Source organism: Bombus vosnesenskii, unplaced genomic scaffold, assembly GCF_011952255.1.
Source record: "Bombus vosnesenskii isolate JDL3184/JDL3185 unplaced genomic scaffold, Bvos_JDL3184-5_v1.1 scf7180000013265, whole genome shotgun sequence".
NCBI classification, from domain to species: Eukaryota; Metazoa; Arthropoda; class Insecta; order Hymenoptera; family Apidae; genus Bombus; species Bombus vosnesenskii.
In genome coordinates, this window is record NW_022882925.1 from 9,120,616 (window position 1) to 9,141,043 (window position 20,428).

The window sequence follows — 20,428 nt, forward strand, 5'->3', positions numbered from 1 at the left end:
ACAGATTTGAGATATTCGGTATATTTAGAACACTTAGACACACGTAAACGAATAATTTATTGAAAAGAGACGTTTGTCCTATCAACGAGATCGAATAATCTAACCAATGAGATGTTTTGATGTATATGTGTATGTATTGAAATATGTACCGTTTTGCCCGAACGATGAGGGTCTCTTCGTATGGAATTGACAATGTTTCCAAAAAAAAATCGCAGATACGAATATAGTGGTTCAAAGCAGCAGAGATAAAAGTCAAGAATTTTTTTTGGTATTTTAAGCAAGTTTGGACTCGATGATCTATGAACTCGTTCATCTATCTCTTGATGTTTGATGAACTCCTGCCCGGTGCGGCACTCGCCGTGTGATTTTTGCATTGGACTTTGATGCGCGTTTCGACACTAGTTTGCCAGGCGCAACTCTCTGAAACAAGGTTAAGTACATGCGAACGCTGATACGCTGGTATGGTTTAGATCGCTGGTGTTTCTGTGCCACGCGTAATAGTGTACACAATTGATCGACATTACTAGACCGTACAATATCATAAAACATATTTGCTATGCCGTTCTTTATCCGTCGTTAACTCGCGAGATTATTTATAAAATTCCTAAAAAGAATTCACGAACGAGAATTCCTTAGGTAAGATTAAATCAATTGTTAATCGTTAATCAAGAGTTTCGATCGAATCGGAAATTTATTATGGAAGTAACTACAGTTGATAAATTATTCCATTGAGCATATTATACATTGCATTGTGATTTGCCGAGAATCTGATTTTCTGTCAGACAATAAATCAATATACAGGATGATTTATCTAATTCGGTCATCTCAATTTAAAACTACATACGAACGAAATAAGTCAGAACGATATTAATGTTACATTACGATGGGACTGTAACAGGAATGTTATCACGATACTAAATTGTGCATGCTCCGTACAATTTATACATGCGTAATTATATTGCTTCGTTTGGGGAAAGAAAGTAGTATTGTTGATATTTGTATCAATGCAACAAACTTACAGTACCATAACGCAGGCTTTAGATGTCACATGCGGAATTTATCGCCGATGGAAAACAGATACGAGAAACAGATCGTTTGCTAATTTTTCAAAGTTAAATATATTCCTAATAAGAGTTCAAAGTAGGAATACTTCAGTTTTAGGGATAGGGTTGAATAACACACCGATTCTTTGCAAAAATAAAGCCGTTTAATAATTTTCAGTAATATTTTAAAGTAATAGAACTGTTTAATAATAATAAACTGAATAATAATAACAGTAACAAATTTTAATTAACGGAGAGAAATCTTTTTTTATAATAATGTAGCGAAATATTAGAAGCATAACGAGTTAAACAATCAAATTTTTATACATAAGTTTAACAACATAAGTTTCATAAAATTTACGCAATGCAAGAGTACAATATGACAATCAATATACAATATCTAATATCAGTGTCGCACAAAGATAGAAGATATTGCATTATTTCACAAACGGATTTTTCTTACACTTTGATGGCGAATCATAAAGGAAGTCGAGTTGGTCGATGTATTTATTAATTCTGCAGATTCTGTTGATGATATCGTTACCGAATGTCGATTGGCGAATAGGCGTATGAAATAACATCGAATGCTGAAGACATAGGAGGGAATGTTAAAGTTAATACGTATTGTAAGATCAGGACAGTTAATTCTGTTGTTCCAAATATTGCGTAATAATGATAATTCGTTAACAGTCCTACGCTGCTCTACTTACAATATATTCAATTGAGATAATAATCGCTGAATTATCATGATCGTTATATGGCATCAGGTCGCCCCTCTTATACGCAAGGAACCTGAGAAAATGATGTTGGATATTTTTCGGAAGTTAACAGGATTTCTCAATGCTTGGCGTCCATATTGCCGGCGCGTATTCGAGATGAGATAGCACCAGAGTAACGTACGATACTACAAGTGTAATTACGTGTAACAAGTGTAATTTAATACGTTCTTGCGTTTTACAGTATGAGATTATCTCGAGTAATTGATTTTTCAAACTCTGACATGTGAACTATATTTCGCAAGCTGTACATTACATGATATTAATCGTTTAATGATGCGAACGTATGATAAACGTATCATTTTAAAGGTTTAAAATTTTCTACAAATCATTTGTACAAATTCATTTGGCACCTCCGTTGACCTGGGCAAAGCGATAAGAACTTTTCCTTGGCTCAATGATCAACCAGAATCCATTTTTCGCAGTGGCGCTTATCACACCTTTCTCGAATTCTAACGGAGTTGTCGTTTTCGGTCCGATCTTGACATTGCACTTGGCAAGAAGGTGACATAGCAATACCTTCATCTTTGTGAGTGCAAACCGGTTTCCGATGCACATTCTGGGCCCAAAGCCAAATGGCATATACGTGTCCGAGTTTATAATCCTTCCATTTTTTAAAAATCTGTCTGGATCGAAATTCAAAGAATTTTCGTAGTACTTAGGATCGTGATGAATCGCTTTCACAGGAATCCAAACGTTCATTCCTTTCTTGATCGTGAAAGGTTTGTCGCCGGGTAACGCAGGTGGCAGTTCAAAATCATTAGCACATAGCCTGTCAATGAATATAGCTACCGGATGCAGTCGCAAGGATTCATTCATCACGGCATCTAGATACTTCATCTCGTTTAGAGCATCGTAGGTTAATTGGCCGTTGTTGTTTTCCAATGCTTCGTCGATTTCTTGCTGTAATCTTTTTTGAACATCTGGATTCTCGGCTAACAGGTGCGTCACTAAGCTGATTTGCGTGGAAACGGCCTCAAATCCGCCGAAGAAGAAGCTGAAAGCGTGAGAGGCCATGCTTTCCACGCTCATACCTTTTCCTGGCTCCTTTTTTTTGTTAGTCTCTAGCAATAGCTGTATGACGTCCGATCTATAAGCGCCAGTCTTTTCTCTAGCTTCGACTGTCTCTGTTACGATATCAGAGAAAAATTTCTCGACGTAGCTTTCCACGTATTTAAATTGCAAGAGTTTCGCTAGCCAAGGAGCGTTTTTGTGCATCAACGTTGTTAGAGATTTTTTGAAAGTTACTAAGGTTGTACCTATTTTACCGTATACGTAAAACACGTTATTTGGATCTTTTATTGTGTCCACGGAGACACCGTACACGCAGGTAGCGATCACGTCGTTTGTATATTTACTTAGAAGGCTCTTCATCTCCATTTCACGCTCGTTCTCCGGCAGTTTCGTTAAATGGTCCACGAATTTGACCGCGCAATCGGTCATCAGTTTGTACATGCCTTTTATCTTGCTAGAAGTAAACGTGGGAGACAACATATTTCTATGCTCCTTCCACTGGTCACCTGTCAGACAAAATAACATTCCCCCTAACAACGGGTCCACTTCCTTGTACGCAAACGGTCGATGATCTGGGAAGTGTTCAATATTCTTAATGGTGACAGCTTTAACCAGTTCCGGATCGCGGAGCATTAGAACAGGCGTCAGAAATTCGTAGAAGCCAACATATTTCGCTTCAGGATGTAATTGATAAATTTTGAGAATAAAATCGTGCATGGTGCACTGTCTTCTAAGGAAGGGTCCCATATTTCCAAACAGTGGCGTTGGTGGAATATGCAGAATTCCATGCTTCTTGAATAAATTATGATTTCTCGTGGTAAAATAGTAAATAACGACGAGTACTGCTGCCACTATGGACAAAGCGATCGGTAGATACTCCATGGTAAAGTAGTTGGTGTAGGTGCCAGAGTTTAGCGATGACACGATGTGCGCTGTGTTCTCTTACCAAGAAGACTAAGAGTCGGCCTATGAGCACAGTTCTTATATAGGAGAACTCGTTTCTGCATATCAGTATGCAGGAGCGTCTCCATGGTGTCGAACTCCTTTGCGTTTGACGTTCCATCGCGTCCCACTCACATTTATGCGCAGATTTATCAGTTGTTGGTGATAATAAGTTTAACATATTCGACATAGATTGCAATTACTGATTACATAATTGGAAAAAAGATGGATCGATGGAATTTAGGCCGTGAAATTTTAATTAAACATACCCGGAGCATAGCTTTCAAGGAAAAGAAATCGGTTGTTCTGAAATTTTTAATAACCAATCTTCGATATAATATTCGTTAATAAGTACTTACGATCGTCTTCTATTCAGCTGACAATATATTGATTTCGTAGTTGTAGAGTTAATTTGTTATTCTTATTAAAATATTTTTCCCACTGAAGTTCCCACACATTCAAGTATACAAATAAGAATAAAAGTTTGCGGACAGAGGATTATATGCATAAGGAAAAGATTATTATTAATTTTTATTGATTGTGTGACGTTTTACGCAGTACTTTAATGCGCAGAATAAAAATTATCGCGGACGGAAGACGGAAACGCGAAGTGATCACTAGTTAATTTTTGTAAATTAAACATATTCTTGATAAAAATTCAAATTGCTAATACTTCAATTTTGTTGAAGGAATATTTGTGCCTTTACGGAATATTAAATAAATCATTGATTTTTTGCAAAAATACAAAATATGTAGCGAAATATTTTTGTTTAAAATTAGATTCCATTTTCCTATTTATTTATCACTATCAATCGTTCATTCTATCCAGATTAGTTGTGTGCATTGGACACATGGATAAAAGGACCATTCGTTATGTAAAAGCAAATTGAAAATGTAGCATTTCTTATTTGAGGTTTGATTTTTGAAAAAATGCATTTTGTAGTCTTTGGATCTTCTCGCTCGGGTTAATTTTAAGAATGGATGAAAATAGAGAATTTGCATTTCCAGAGACACTTCCATATCAATTACTATTTTGATAAATTGTAACGCGAGGAAGAGAAATTTTAACATAATTATAAATGTTAATAACATTGTCTTTGTATTAGAAGTTTCTTCGTACCCATCTGATAGAGGCATCAGGCCCTTATCTGTTCATGTTTTTACTATCGGTTTCTCTTGACATTATAAATACCATTGTTTGAAATCGTGATTGGATTTACAATTTCGCTATATCATGTCACGTATATGTATACTCGATTATGTGCTCGATTATGTAAGAGGAAAACGTGTCACTGGATCTTTAAACATGGAAATAGTTATTTAAATTATTGATTATGTATAGAAAAAACACGTCAAACAATAGTTGACAGACTAGATGCAGACAACTGCGTGTTATTACACTTCTTTTTCGTGCGACAAATAGTTGGCGAGAAAAAATGAAAAAGGGGTCTGTAAAAAGGTTCTTTTACATTTTGAATCATTTTTTATCAACAAAGACTTAAAAAAAGTGTCTATTTTTATTTCCGAACTGAAACACTTGTTACGATTTGGTCTTGATCTTCGGTATTCGTAGCCGTTATATGTTACTCTAGATGTCGAATCTTAGAATTCTCGAATTATATTTAAATAAAAACGGTAGTTGCTGTCACCAGAAGTAGTTATTAACTATTTCGATTAATTCGACTCCCATTCGCTAATTTTGAAACAAGGCAAACGACTGAATGAAATGATTCCAAAAACTTGTCGCACCCTTCTAGAGCGCGTCACTATTTTGAATTTCTAAACTGTTGTATCGTTCATATTTTAATTCGTTAATATAACCGTATGAATAGCGTTAACTAGCGTATCAATACGACTGATAAATAAACTTTCACGTTTCGGCTTACCCGCTATGTGCAGGAGTACTAGCACGAGAAGGATTGAAGTCTCCTTGGAATAAATAAATATTTTCAATATCTTCTTGATTGATGAAAATAATAGTCAATGAATAGTTTTATTGAAATTGTATATGTGGTACAAGTCCAAAATCGAAGAAGAAAATGTTATAATGTTTAGCTTCTCACCTTGCTTATATGTGTAGTCGATCACACTCCTGGAATATCGTACTGAGTCAATATAGTTATTGGAAGACTGACTGTATGAATGGTTAACGATTAATAAAATGCTCGGTTCTACTTCTTGACGTTACTTAAAAATTGGATTAGAACAATTCTCTGCTTCGCAAAGACTACTGTTCTTCTGAACTTGATATTAACTCTCGATAAATTTTTAACTGATTCTTGACAAAATTTTAACTACTTGGACTGAACTCCAACTGAACTGAATAACTGAAGTCAATAACTGAACTGAACTGACTGAACCCTTGAAAAATTTTTAACTGAACTGCGCTTTACGGACTTTAACTGGACTGCTTGTTTCTAAGACTATCATGGCCAATTGTCATGTGATGGATTATTCTATGATAGCGCGGAGTTTTGGTACGTGATTACTTTTGCGGACGCTGCAATCTTCAGTTCTGCTGGTGTCTTTCGAGAAGTGTTAGGGTTTCAGCTTATGTGGGTTTCGTGGAAGTATTGCTGTTGCATTCTTCTTGCAGTATCAGTTTCTGCTCATGATACGTCGTATTCTGCTCAACACGTGGTTACCTTGCTGATGCCAGTACTTGAGCCTTTGGCGCGTGTAAGTTGTTTGTCACTGTAGTTGCTGTATGAGAAGATTGTAGCATCTTAACTTCCATTACTTGCTTATTGTACTGTGTATTGTATTCAGGAGAGCGCGTGCAAGGCGGTACGTGTCAGTGGATGTCTCATTCTTCCTTGTTTCTATTTCGATATTCTTAGATTTTAATTTTGTTCAATAATAATGTAAAGTATTTATACGCGTATTTCCTTTCCTTTCAGTTTTGTGTTCTTAATTCCATTTGCCTAGAGTTGTGGCCCGCGATATTCGCGAGTTATGACGTATCCCTTTCACGTTTCCCTTTGATATAATCAATAACTTAGATGACAACCGAATGAATTCGACTTTATTTGCGCCCAAATAATTATTTTAATGTTTGAGGGCCCAGAGGCGCGTTTTCCTTTTATATAATCGAGTTTAAAGTGTGCACAGATTATTTTTTTATTGATTGGAACTATCGTGGATGGTATTGTAACAGAAATCTTGAAACAAAATTTTATCAAGAATGAAGAAGAGCTAACCTAGATTGTACATGTACATATGTACGTACTATTAGAGCAGTAATCAATCTAATGTTATTGTATTTTATATATTTTTTCCTATCTAGTATTGCCTAGACAATCTCAATTTAAATTATGCGCACTTATACGAAATTAATCGGAGTAATGTATTCTACACTGAAATTTACAACAAAAGAATTACGATAAAATATTTTGTTTTGTGCAAAAAATATTTATCTTTGTACAGAACATTAAATGAACTATAAATTGTTCTTGAAAATATAAAATAAAAAGCCAAGTATTTCTGATCTATTAGATCCATCATACTATTCATTTAGCTATACATCGTGATTAGTCATTTCTTTTATTTAATCTTTAAACACCAGAGATGAACAATAATAAAACCGAAAGGTCTAGGCTCGACGATTAATCCACAATAGCTTTATTTCATTAATTGGAATCCAAGAACTTCTTTTATCCAATAATTGAGACACATGCATCCTTGAATTTAGTTTACTCTATTTTTATGCTAAACGAATTTTCCTAATTTAATATTTAAATTATGTTACAAAATAGTCGATATAAAACAAAACATTTTTTACCAAACTCTGACAAAGAAATAATGTTTAGTAAATTGTACATTACATGACATTAATTATTCGAATCATGAGCAAAAACGTATAATCAACCAAGCCACGAATTATGTAGGAAATTTCATACTTAAGTAAAGCAAATAGCAATCTTCAATCAGTATCGAGATTAATTGAGAAAAACCATACAAAGCAGGATACAAAGAAGGATTTCAACGTATCGTGTTAAAGATCGCTCATTCCTAAATTCAGTTCCTATAAATTCCATTGATCATACACACTTTGTCGTTCCATTAGTTTGAGATATGCAGTAAGAATTTTCTCTGGGCTCAACATTCAGCCAAAATCCATTCTTAGCATAGGCGGTTATCACACCTTCCTCATATTGCAACGGAAGTAACATCTTCGATCCAATCTTGACATTGCACTTGGCGAGAATGTGACACAGCAATACCTTCATCTCTGTTAACGGGAACCGATTGCCGATACAGATTCTGGGACCGAGATCAAACGGCATAAACGTCCCCGAATTTATGATCTTCTTTCTGATAGATTCTCGAGGAATCTATCCGGATCGAATTTCTGTGGATTTTCGTAGTGCTTGGGATCGTGTTGAATCGTGTCAACAGATATCCAGATGTTCATTCCTGCTTTTACGGTGAAAGGTTTTTCACCAGGTAAGGCTGATAGCAGCTCGAAATCTTTCACACATAGTCTATCCAAGAATACGGTAATTGGTTGCAATCTCATCGCTTCGTTGATCATGGCATCGTAAGTCAATTGTCCGTTATTATTTTCCAATGTTTCGTCGATTTCCTCCTGTTTCAAAATCTCTGGATTTTCGGCTAGAAAGTAGAACAGAAAGCTCGTCTGCGTTGCAACGGAATAAGTTCCACCAAAGAATAAGCTAAAAGCGTGATTAACCGTGTTTTTCATGCTCATACCTTTTCCTGGATCATTCTTATCAGTCACATCCATGAATAACTGTAGAATGTCTGACCGACAAGTGCCATTGCGTTTCCTCTCCTCGACCGTGTTGATAACTTGTTCGGTGAAAAATTTTGCTATATGCTTCTCCAGAAATCGAAGGTGGAGAAGCTTAGTCAGGCAGGGTAGGTTCCTTTGCGTTAGCATTCTCATAGCTTTCCTCAATGTTGTGAATTTCCGACGGTGTCGACAGATACGCCGTAGACGCAGGTAGCGATTACGTCATTAGTATATTTAGTCAACAGATGCTCCATTTCTATTTCGCCCTCGTCTTCTGTCACTTTCGACAAGTACATAGTCCGCGTATCTGATCGCACATCCAGATATTAGATTAAATATGTCCTTAATCTTATTGGAAGTAAACGTTGGCGACAACATGCTTCTCTGCTCTTTCCATCGCTCGCCGTTTCGGCAAAGATAGGATCCATATCCTTATCGACGAAGTTACGATGATTGGTAAAGTGATCGAAATTCTTCATGGTGATGGACTTGATCAAATCGAGGTTACGAAGTACTATGATAGGCGTGAGTGACTCGTATATGCCGACGTATTTCGCTTCGGGATGAAGTTGGTAGATTTCCAGAATGGTGTCTTGCAAGGTGGTCCGTCTGGCGCAAAAGTATCCCATATTTGCAAACAATGGCAACGGTGAAATGTGTAGGATTCCATGTGTTACGTCCGGTGACTCTTTACGTTCGAGGCAGCCAGCAGCTGTGCACATAGAATTAAACGGATCGCAATAATCTTAAGGAACTGTCATAAAATGAGGCTTTCTGATTTACCATTAAGACCGTTAAGTGGCATAAAACATCTTTAAGTCAAGAGATTCCTTATTGCGTCATCAGGTAAAAATTGGGGAAACGTGGGTTTTCCCATGGTTCGAAGGATTCCATCCTCACGCGAGCAGTGGTGGGGCGATCACCACCGAGTAAAAGTTTTCCTTTGCAACAGCATCGTCACCGGACTTCACTGGTTCATCATCTTTATAACAGTCAACATCTCTTTACCGGATTTCCTTCAATCCTTCAATCATTGACCTACTTAACTTATACCTTACACACCAGCGTAACTATCTTTTCTACAAAGTTGTTGGAGATATATACTATCTTTGAACTGTTAATCAAGCATTATACTCATTAAGCTATCTCTATTATCCTAATCGAAATAGGGGGTCGATCAGTTCGTGGTGTCGATTGTCTAAACTCTCCGTGAACAGTCGAAAAAACACCATGCTTCTTAAATAAATTATGATTTTTCGTGGCGAAATAGTAGGTAGCGACAGGTATCGCTACCAAAGACAGACCAAAGGACAAATACTCCATTCTGAATATTAAATTAAAGCCATTGTTGGAATTTTCACTTTCGACACGATATCTTGCACAGCGTCCGCTTAGTAAGATGACTGATTGTCCAACGATTTATCGCGTAGCTTTATAAGTACATACATATAGAAGGGAACGTGTCTGTGTCCCAATATGCAGGGGCATTTCAAGCATGTTCTATTCCCTAACTTTTAAACGTTACTTCTTAAACCAAGCGTGACTCGGCAAAAGCTAGGCTATCACTCCACGTTTCCTTATAGTTATTTCGACTGATACTCATTTTTGTTTTGTTATGTCGACCGATTGATAATTTGGTTAACTTATCTGATTGCCTTTAGATCAATTCTCGGACGATACTGCACGCCATTTGCCGTCTTATCTGAAATAACGATATTTCATAATGCAAACATAGTAATCAGAGACTACTTAATGTGGCCTTACATTTTCATACGAATTAATTGAATGTTAGCGAATCGATTAATTATAAAGTTACAGTCTAAACAAAATCATCGTTCACGGGCGACATCATTCTGTCGACGAAACATTGACATAAATTCCTATGTGAATAATTGGAATAGATTGAGGCAGAGCAAAGATCGAGTCGGGAATGTAAAAATTCAAATCTTTTATAACAGATGTGAGATGTTCGGTACATCAATAGATTATATGGACGGATAAACGGATAACCTACTCGGAAAAAGGTGTTAGTTCTAATGACTAAACGGAACTAATCGATAAGATTATTCGATAAGATATTTCAATATCATATGAATATTTTCATACAATTGTTCGATGATGTCATACAGTATGAAAGAAACATAAAACATAAACAAAACAGCCGTCCGTCCTTTAGTCGTTGTTAACGCGTGAGTCTTACTTACGTACTGACATAGATACATAAATAAGCATTCCTTATTAGATTAAATTCATTGTTAATAGTTGGACACTATCATTCCATTACCGTGAACTGTTAATTCTGAATCAAAAATTTCGATCGATTTTTGTTATGAAAATAATTGCTGTCCATTCGTTATTCCATTAATTAAAATGTCACACATGTTGCACCGTGATTCGCAAAGAAACTAATTCTTTGTTTAACCAATTTTAGGTAATAAATTAGTATACGGAATAATTCATCTAACTCGACCGTTTTAAGTTATTTATATGTCGTTACTTATACGAAACATCAACCTTAAGTCTTTCTTTGATGGAATTTTTTGGAATCCGCATGTAACAGATAAAGATAAAGAAAGGTATACATGCTTAATTTCGTTTTTGATTCAAATATAAGAAACTTTGTAAAGTATGCCTGTTGTGGTATTCTATAGAAAAAAATGAAACTTCCTTTTTTGTAAAATGAAGTATATACAAACATAGTAATATCAACCTTTCCGGTATCGTTTCTAAAGTTTTAATTTAAAAAAGTTAAACACAACTCTATGCGACTATATTAGGATGCAGAAATATTATCATGATAATGACGAGCTGTAAATGTTCCGCTTAATTTAGAAGTAACTACATGATTTTGTTTGTCGCCTGACGTAGCGTTGTAAGTATTTACTAATGGATAGATTTATCGTTCAGATAGAAATTGCGTTGAATACAACCTAATATTTACTACAGAATGATGCAGCGCTTTCGGTGTTACGTGCCAAAGTTATCGCTGATGAGAAACAGATACGGGAAACGATAGTTTGTCAATTTTTTTAACCGTTTAATAATAATGAAGTAAATAATAATAATAACAACAAATGTTATTAACGGGAAAACACCTTTCTAATGTAGCAAAATATTAGAAGCATAGCAAGATAAACAATCAAATTCTTACGCATAAGTTTAACAAAATAAGTTTCACAAAATTTTACGCAATGCAAGAGTACAACATGACAATCAATATACAATACATAATATCAGTGTCGCACAAAAATAGAAGATATTGCATTATTTCACAAACGGATTTTTCTTACACTTTGATGGCGAATCATAAAGGAAGTCGAGTTGGTCGATGTATTTATTAATTCTGCAGATTCTGTTGATGATATCGTTACCGAATGTCGATTGGCGAATAGGCGTATGAAATAATATCGAATGCTGAAGACATAGGAGGGAATGTTAAAGTTAATACGTATTGTAAGATCAGGACAGTTAATTCTGTTGTTCCAAATATTGCGTAATAATGATAATTCGTTAACAGTCCTACGCTGTTCTACTTACAATATATTCAATTGAGACAGTAATCGCTGAATTATCATGATCGTTATATGGCATCAGGTCGCCCCTCTTATACGCAAGGAACCTGAGAAAATGATGTTGGATATTTTCCGGAAGTTAACAGGATTTCTCAATGCTTGGCGTCCATATTGCCGGCGCGTATTCGAGATGAGATAGCACCAGAGTAACGTACGATACTACAAGTGTAATTACGTGTAACAAGTGTAATTTAATACGTTCTTGCGTTTTACAGTATGAGATTATCTCGAGTAATTGATTTTTCAAACTCTGACGTGTGAACTATATTTCGCAAGCTGTACATTACATGATATTAATCGTTTAATGATGTGAACGTATGATAAACGTATGATAAACGAAATAATCATTTTAAAGGTTTACAATTTTCTACACAAGGAAATTAAAGGTTATTTTACTTCATATTCCATTTGTACAAATTCCATTGGCACCTCCGTTAACCTGGGCAAAGCGATAAGAACTTTTCCTTGGCTCAATGATCAACCAGAATCCATTTTTCGCAGTGGCGCTTATCACACCTTTCTCGAATTCTAACGGAGTTGTCGTTTTCGGTCCGATCTTGACATTGCACTTGGCAAGAAGGTGACATAGCAATACCTTCATCTCTGTGAGTGCAAACCGGTTTCCGATGCACATTCTGGGCCCAAGGCCAAATGGCATATACGTGTCCGAGTTCATAATCTTCTTACCATTTTTAAAAAATCTGTCTGGATCGAAATTCAAAGAATTTTCGTAGTACTTAGGATCGTGATGAATCGCTTTCACAGGAATCCAAACGTTCATTCCTTTCTTGATCGTGAAAGGTTTGTCACCGGGCAACGCAGGTGGCAGTTCGAAATCTTCAGCACATAGCCTGTCCATGAATATAGCTACCGGATGCAGTCGCAAGGATTCATTCATCACGGCATCTAGATACTTCATCTCGTTTAGAGCATCGTAGGTTAATTGGCCGTTGTTGTTTTCCAATGCTTCGTCGATTTCTTGCTGTAATCTTTCTTGAACATCTGGATTCTCGGCTAACAGGTGCGTCGCTATGCAAATTTGCGCGGAGACAGTTTCAAACCCGCCGAAAAAAAAGCTGAAAGCGTGAGAGGCCATACTTTCCACGCTCATACCTTTTCCTAGCTCCTTCTTCTTGTTAGTCTCTAGCAATAGCTGTATGACGTCCGATCTATAAGTGCCAGTCTTTTCTCTAGCTTCGACCGTGTCTGTCACGATATCAGAGAAAAATTTCGCGATATAGCTTTCTACGTATTTAAATTGCAACAGTTTCGCTAGCCAAGGGGCGTTTTTGTGCATCAGCATTGTTAGAGATTTTTTGAAAGTTACTAAGGTTGTACCTATTTTACCGTATACGTAAAACACGTTATTTGGATCTTTTATTGTGTCCACGGAGACACCGTACACACAGGTGGCGATCACGTCGTTTGTATATTTACTCAGAAGGCTCTTCATCTCCATTTCACGCTCGTTCTCCGGCAGTTTCGTTAAATGGTCCACGAATTTGACCGCGCAATCGGTCATCAGTTTGTACATGCCTTTTATCTTGCTAGAAGTAAACGTGGGAGACAACATATTTCTATGCTCCTTCCATTGGTCACCTGCCAGAGAAAATAACATTCCTCCTAACAAAGGGTCCACTTCCTCGTACACTAACGGACGATGGTCCGGAAATTGTTCGACGTTCTTTATAGTGACAGCTTTAATCAGTTCCGGATCGCGGAGCATTAGAACAGGCGTCAGAAATTCGTAGAAGCCAACATATTTCGCTTCAGGATGTAATTGATAAATTTTGAGAATAAAATCGTACATGGTGCACTGTCGTCTAAGGAAGGGACCCATATTTCCAAACAGTGGCGTTGGTGGAATATGCAGAATTCCATGCTTCTTGAATAAATTATGATTTCTCGTGGTAAAATAGTAAATAACGACGAGTACTGCTGCCACTATGGACAAAGCGATCGGTAGATACTCCATGGTAAAGTAGTTGGTGTAGGTGCCAGAGTTTAGCGATGACACGATGTGCGCTGTGTTCTCTTACCAAGAAGACTAAGAATCGGCCTATGCGTAGAGTTCCTATGTAGGGGAATTCGTGTCTGCATATCAGGATTCAGGAGCGTCTCGACGTTGTGAAACTCCCTTGCGTTTGATTTCATCGCTTTCCTTCCACTTTTATCAGTTTTACCGGTTTTATCAGTTGGATAACTAGTTCAACATGTTCGGCATAGATGGCAATTAATGATTACATATTTGGAAAAAGATGGGTCGATGGAATTTAGGCCGTGAAATTTTAATTAAACATACCCGGAGCATAGCTTTCAAGGAAAAGAAATCGGTCGTTCTAAAATTTTTAATAACCAATCTTCGATATAATATTCGTTAATAAGTACTTACGATCATCTTCTGTCCGTCTGACAATACATTTATTTTGTAGTTGTAGAGCTAATTGGTTTTTGTTATTAAAATACTTTTCCCATTGAAGTTTTCAAACAGTCAAGTATACAAATAAAAATAAATGTTTGCGAGCCGATTATGGGGGTTGCAGAGCGGCTTTTTGCACAAGGAAAATATTCAATACTTTGACCTTATGACATGTTATGATCTTGACGAAGTCGGTGAGATTGGTTATTCTAAATAACCACAATCATTCGCGTAGTTCGCTTATCGTTGTCTGACGCTGAGGAAGATAATACGTATACAATTTTTCTTGATAAATAATTCCACTGATTGTGATGCAACATAAATTGCGTCGTGATCCTAAAAGAAACTGGTTTATTTACTTAACGAATTAATGAAGATAATTCGTCCAATTGCAGCACTTTAAAGTATTTGTTAATTGTTTCTTATACATATAAAACATTACTTCGGAAGGAAATTGTACGAAAAAACACCCTACACGATATAACAATTCGTTGTTTACTATTTTGTTTGTTTACCGGCTCACGGAGATTATCTCGTGTTTTTAATTGAATATGTTATATTAGACTTGCCAGTGCAATTTCCGCTGTGTAATTGTTATGGTACACGGGGTCTAGAATCGAAAATTTTCTTGTGTTCTGGTTACTGTATTATGTTATGTTACTATTTCTAGGAACGCTTTTTTCGTATAAAAGACAATTTAGAACAATTTAGACAATTTACTACAATTTACGGTGTAATTTAAGACGATAAAGCAAGTCTTGTTATATAACGAACATTCTGAAATATCGTCACGAAATGATAGTCGATGCAGTCTAGTACTAGTTTGGTTATTTCGATATCACAGAAAAATTAATTTTTTTACGTTTTCAGATAACATTATTCAAATATATATTTCGTAAATGTAATGTAAGAAGTTATGTAACGTAAAGATTACAGAAGACTATGTAAATGTTATTATGTTATTTTACACTACATTGAAAGAAATTTTACTTCATGCTCGGAGCGCATAAAGCAATATGTATTCAATTTTGTATAAATCGATCATCTACCATATATTTCGTTTCAACGCGCATGCAAAGTATCCTTACGTATTTCGTTGTATTATTATTTTTAATATTCTTCGTATTTCTTTTTATTCTTACTTCGGTAACGATATATCTCAAATATTTTTCTTTCAAATGTTAACCGATTCGATTCATTACCGAACCTTTTGTCGAAAATTATAATATTCGAATAATCCAATTTGTAGAGAAATAACAATTGTTAACGATAGTTTCGATCATTGGACGAATAGGACCGCTACAATGTGTCTATATTTTAATGGTTTTCAATTTCCTTTTTTCCTTGAGTCGATCGTCGAAATTAGCCAACAGTGAATTGCGCTCGAAGTAGACGGCCGCGGGTTATTTGGATGTCTCTCTTGAGCGGCACGGAACGTCGCGTCGCCTCAGATCCAGGATATTGCGAACGATGGGATCAACGTACGGAAACAAAGCCGGCCACTTAGCGGCAAATTAGCGATAGCTCCGGACGCCACTGTCGCTCTTCATTACACCAGCACCCTTGCACACCCTTGGCATCCAGCACCGACCGAGCATCTCGAGCATCTTCCCCTATACTTCCAGCGCTAACCCTCTTAACATCCTGCAGACAATGCAACCGCCTATCTTCCTCACTACATCTCGACCAATTAAATCTCCGCTATGACGAAAAATCCGTCTCCAATCACCGGTAATCGCTTAATTATTCCATGCCTCGACTAGTCATTCTCTTCCTCCTGTTTCTCCTCCTTTTTCTTCTTTTCTCCTTCTTCCTCTACATTTTTTCTTTCTTAAATATATTCCGTATGTGGCGAAAGAACATTTCCAACATTATCTTAAACAAAACATATACCGTATGAGATATGCGAATGAATAGGGTTTGCGTCGCATACGCACTACGATATACTTTTTCAACTCGATGAAGGATCTGAAACGTTCAAACGGACATTTCATACGTCAGAAATAATTGGTACTTGAAAAAGAAAACTTTGGAGTATCTTAAACAAGTTACTAGATGATCATAGAAAACGGAACGAAGTCATGGTCGCGATCGGCGTCGCGTATTTTGCATCGATATCTCTGCGATTTATTTCCAATTTCCGAGAGCTTGCACCGCCATGGCTTTCCTGCCCGCGGAAATTGAAGGAAACCGAAGAAGAAAAAGGGCGGAGGGATTCGTGCTCGAAGCGTACCACTCCTACCCGAAAGTGGGATGATGGCTGGCCAGAAGGCTGGTAAAGAGTAGGGAGACTCGTGTATCAGACTCCATTGTTAAAGCTTATTGAGAATATGCCAATAGTCTGGAATTCAATTTGACTTGCGAATCACGAACACCGTTTAATATACAGCAGACAAGGAGGTGGCGGAAACCGTATGGCTGCTTGTTTGGTAGATGACAAACCGGGCAAAACACAAACAGATGCATGAAGGAAGTTGCTTGCACGCGGAATGCTAATTCGATATTAATCTCAATGATAGCCTCATGAATACTCGGTCAAGGTGAACTTGATAATTTTAATTGATTTGTCGCGTTGTTTACCTGCTCTTTCAGAATATTTAGAATTTCGAACTTTTTCATTTAACAAAACTGCTATTGATATTCTCGGTAGTATTTCACATACGAGTTGAAACTTTCAAATTCCACTCGTTAGAAAATCATCGATTATCACGAATATACTTAATGCGATATCATACTTTTATCTCTGTTTTATGATGTAATACCTTTATAAAGTTCGTCGTTAATAGAGGATATCTTTTGAAATGGCGAAGATTCTTCGGATAGGAAAGTAAAGTACAATTACCCTCATCGTAGGTGTTATTACGATTTTTATAATTTTATTCTTTAAATATATTCTTTAAAAAATGTAGAATTCCAACAACAACAAATTCAATTCAAGATTACGCGTAACGAATTTGTGCAATGATTACTACTGGAATGGTTATTGTTGGAATAAGAATCTGATGTTTTTCTAAGAGAATTTATCTTCTGTTTTTATTCACTCCTTGTCGTAATTAGATTAGAATAGATTTTCATGCAGACTGCATCGAATTACTGGCATTAGCATCGTCTTTAAAGAAGTATTGCGCGTTTTCTAATGGACAGCGTAGCGATTATGTAGTCGAACTAACTGATGAAACGTCTTTCAGATTTTATGCAAGAAATTAAAAGGTAAAAGGAATCTATTATTGAATAACTTGTAAGTAGTACGTGTCTGTGCATCGTATCGACAAATAACGAATACTAAAGCCGTGTAATTTATTCGGTACGATCTTCCAGGCGAAGGAAAAATAACTATGTACATACTTATTATTAGCTGAATCGAGTCTATCATCGAGAAAAAACTCTTGCGGAGATGAAAGGACTCGCGATATTTCTGATATTTTTTTCTTATATAAATCGAAATTTACTATTAAATTTTAATAAAATCTTCATAATCTAGGACGTCTGGGATAAATATAGAAAGAAGTAAGTGTTTATATCAAGAAATTAATAATATCTCGTAAATAATATCATTAATTATTTTGATGATTAAAAAATTATGCAACCGACTAACGTCTTTCATTTCTATCGAATAATATTATTAGGAGGAAAATGTTATTAAAAAAGCTAGTCGATATACGAAGACGAAGGAGAAATTAGCGCACGCGAACGAAAGAGGTACGATGCGACAAAGTCGGGTTCGTTCAAATTTGTTCCTACTCCGATGCCGTCATTAGTTGAGCTGAAGCGAAACATCCCTCGGGGAAATATACCTTAATAATAACTTAAGAGCGATCCTCTTTCTTTCTCTCTTCTTTCCCCCTTCTTCCAGTTTCTCTTTTTAACGTTTATCCCAACTAGCTTCTCACCTTTCGTTTCTTTCGTCTGCTAGTAAGTGCCTTCTCCATTTTCTTCCCTTTTTTATTAAATTCTTTCTCAACTTTCGACGGCTGTAACGTATTATTTACATTTCCGATAATTTTTACGGTATACGGTAATTTATGATGTAACACGATATATTAATTTTGTGGAAAATATGTGAGACGTAGTAAACGATAAGTTGATATTTCTTTCCCTTTCTGAACAAAATTCACCGTGCAGTTTTTTTCCCTCGGAATGATAATAAGATGATCGGCCTTGTCGCAGAAAGTGGAGCAGTTACGCAATTACGTAGCTAAGCATTCGAGAGCAAGTTAGAAATACAATATATATAATAATATTTTATGGAAATATTTTATGGCAACGCGTGAGTTGATTATTAATTTAGTTTTATTTTAATTTTTTTTTATTTCAACGTGAGTTCTGACCAATTTAAAACATTTCGAGAGAAACTATTTCGATTAATCGAAATTCATACAATACAGTTGCTTTTTTTAGAGGCATCGTAAATGTAAGTTTTATTAGTATTTGGAGAAGCTTGATATGCTTCTGTAATTTATAAACTATATTACATTATATTTTCTTATCGTGTTAAAATTGGCGATTATCGCTAAACATAATTATACAGCAAAAAATATAGGCACTAGATCGAATGAAAATAATTCTAGCGATTTAATGGCTAAATATCATTTTTGAACGACTGGATATGATTGCTAAAACTTGTAGCAATTTTTCGTTTATTTAATGCTCCTTAAAAAAGAGGGAAAACATCTAAAACGTCTCGTTTGTGGAAGACTGACTTTCAATTTTCACGAATAGTCGCCAGGAGACGCAAGCATCTACTCTTTCCTTTCTTGTTTTTTACTTGGAAATTAAAAGCAGCTGGATGCTGCCTCGTTCCGAGCCCGGAATTCCCGAGAGCAAAGTTTCTCAACAAAGGCTGGATTTCTTTCCTCGCTGTTCGCTTCTTAAACGCTGACATAATGTACGAGCTAAGTCCCTTGAATCACCCAAGAGATCAGGACATCCCGGTTTCATTGGCGGAACGTTCCTAAAATGAGAACGTAAATCCATACCATGCTGAAAAGCGATAATACGTCTTGTTTTTCAATACGTATTCCGAACGAAGATTTACAACCAATGAATTCATTTCTGTTGAGACAAAGATATTGTTCTCTAGGTATCTCTTCAAAATCTTCACTTTCTTGCTTATCGACCACAACGCTTATTAGCACTTTAACGCGAATTAACGACTCTGAGTATCCAGCCGGTTCGATCGACAGCAGCCAAAATTTGTTGTTTCATCCTGAAAGGCTAATTTCACGTTTGCACCGGGCTAGTAGTCACGAAAGGCCAGCCAGACGAAACTTGAAAGTTTTGCGCACACCTAAATGGGAAAGAGAAATAACTTTGACTGAATTGAAGGCGACAAATTTGAGAAAGAGACACAGAGAGAGAAAGTAATCCTTTAATGATCCTGGACACACGAGTCGTAGAGAGAAAAGCTTCGCCTCCTATCGAAGACAGAAGAGGAAAGAAGAAAGGAGAAGGAAGGAAGAAGAAAGAGGAAAAAGGAAAGAGAAATGAGGAAAGAGGAAAGATGAAAGAGGAAGGAGAAAGAGGAGAAGGTGGCTGGCTCGGTCTGCAGGCATCTGCATAACAAAACGCGCAATTAATAAAGTTCCCGGTGTGGAGGGCGACCACAAAAGAGCATTTCGTCCTTTCACCGTGCTCCTGCAACCTTCCATCGCCTTCCTTTCTGTCCCGCCGTCCTTTCCCCCTTTTCGTCTTCACCCCTTCGCCGAAACGAAAATCGCATGGGTAGGGACAGAACGTAGGTTGGCGGAGACAGAGGGGATCGTGGAAACAGGCAGACACCTAGCTCCGGGTTAAATAAGTCAGGCTTTGTAAGGAATCCTCCGTGAAACTTGGAAATCTTTGCTACGCGAAACTGTTGGCTACGTATTTTTAATATTTTACCGGATACCGGCTTTTCTGCGTTGTTT

At 36.5% G+C, this 20,428-nt stretch overlaps 2 protein-coding genes and 1 pseudogene across 2 annotated transcripts; all 3 read right to left on the minus strand.

Annotated features, from left to right (window-relative positions):
• Positions 1–1,959: 1,959 nt before the first annotated feature.
• On the minus strand, positions 1,960–14,163 carry LOC117243322 (cytochrome P450 9e2-like). The gene is made up of 2 exons (XM_033510686.1): positions 12,468–14,163; positions 1,960–2,137 (listed from the first exon to the last, which is right to left on the minus strand). The coding sequence occupies exon 1, from the start codon at positions 14,076–14,078 to the stop codon at positions 12,501–12,503; it is 1,578 nt and encodes a 525-aa protein (XP_033366577.1). The 5' UTR covers positions 14,079–14,163; the 3' UTR covers positions 1,960–2,137; positions 12,468–12,500.
• LOC117243324 (cytochrome P450 9e2-like) lies at positions 2,149–3,806 on the minus strand. The gene has a single exon (XM_033510688.1). The coding sequence runs from the start codon at positions 3,713–3,715 to the stop codon at positions 2,162–2,164; it is 1,554 nt and encodes a 517-aa protein (XP_033366579.1). The 5' UTR covers positions 3,716–3,806; the 3' UTR covers positions 2,149–2,161.
• On the minus strand, positions 5,216–9,296 carry LOC117242442 (annotated as a pseudogene).
• Positions 14,164–20,428: the final 6,265 nt, after the last annotated feature.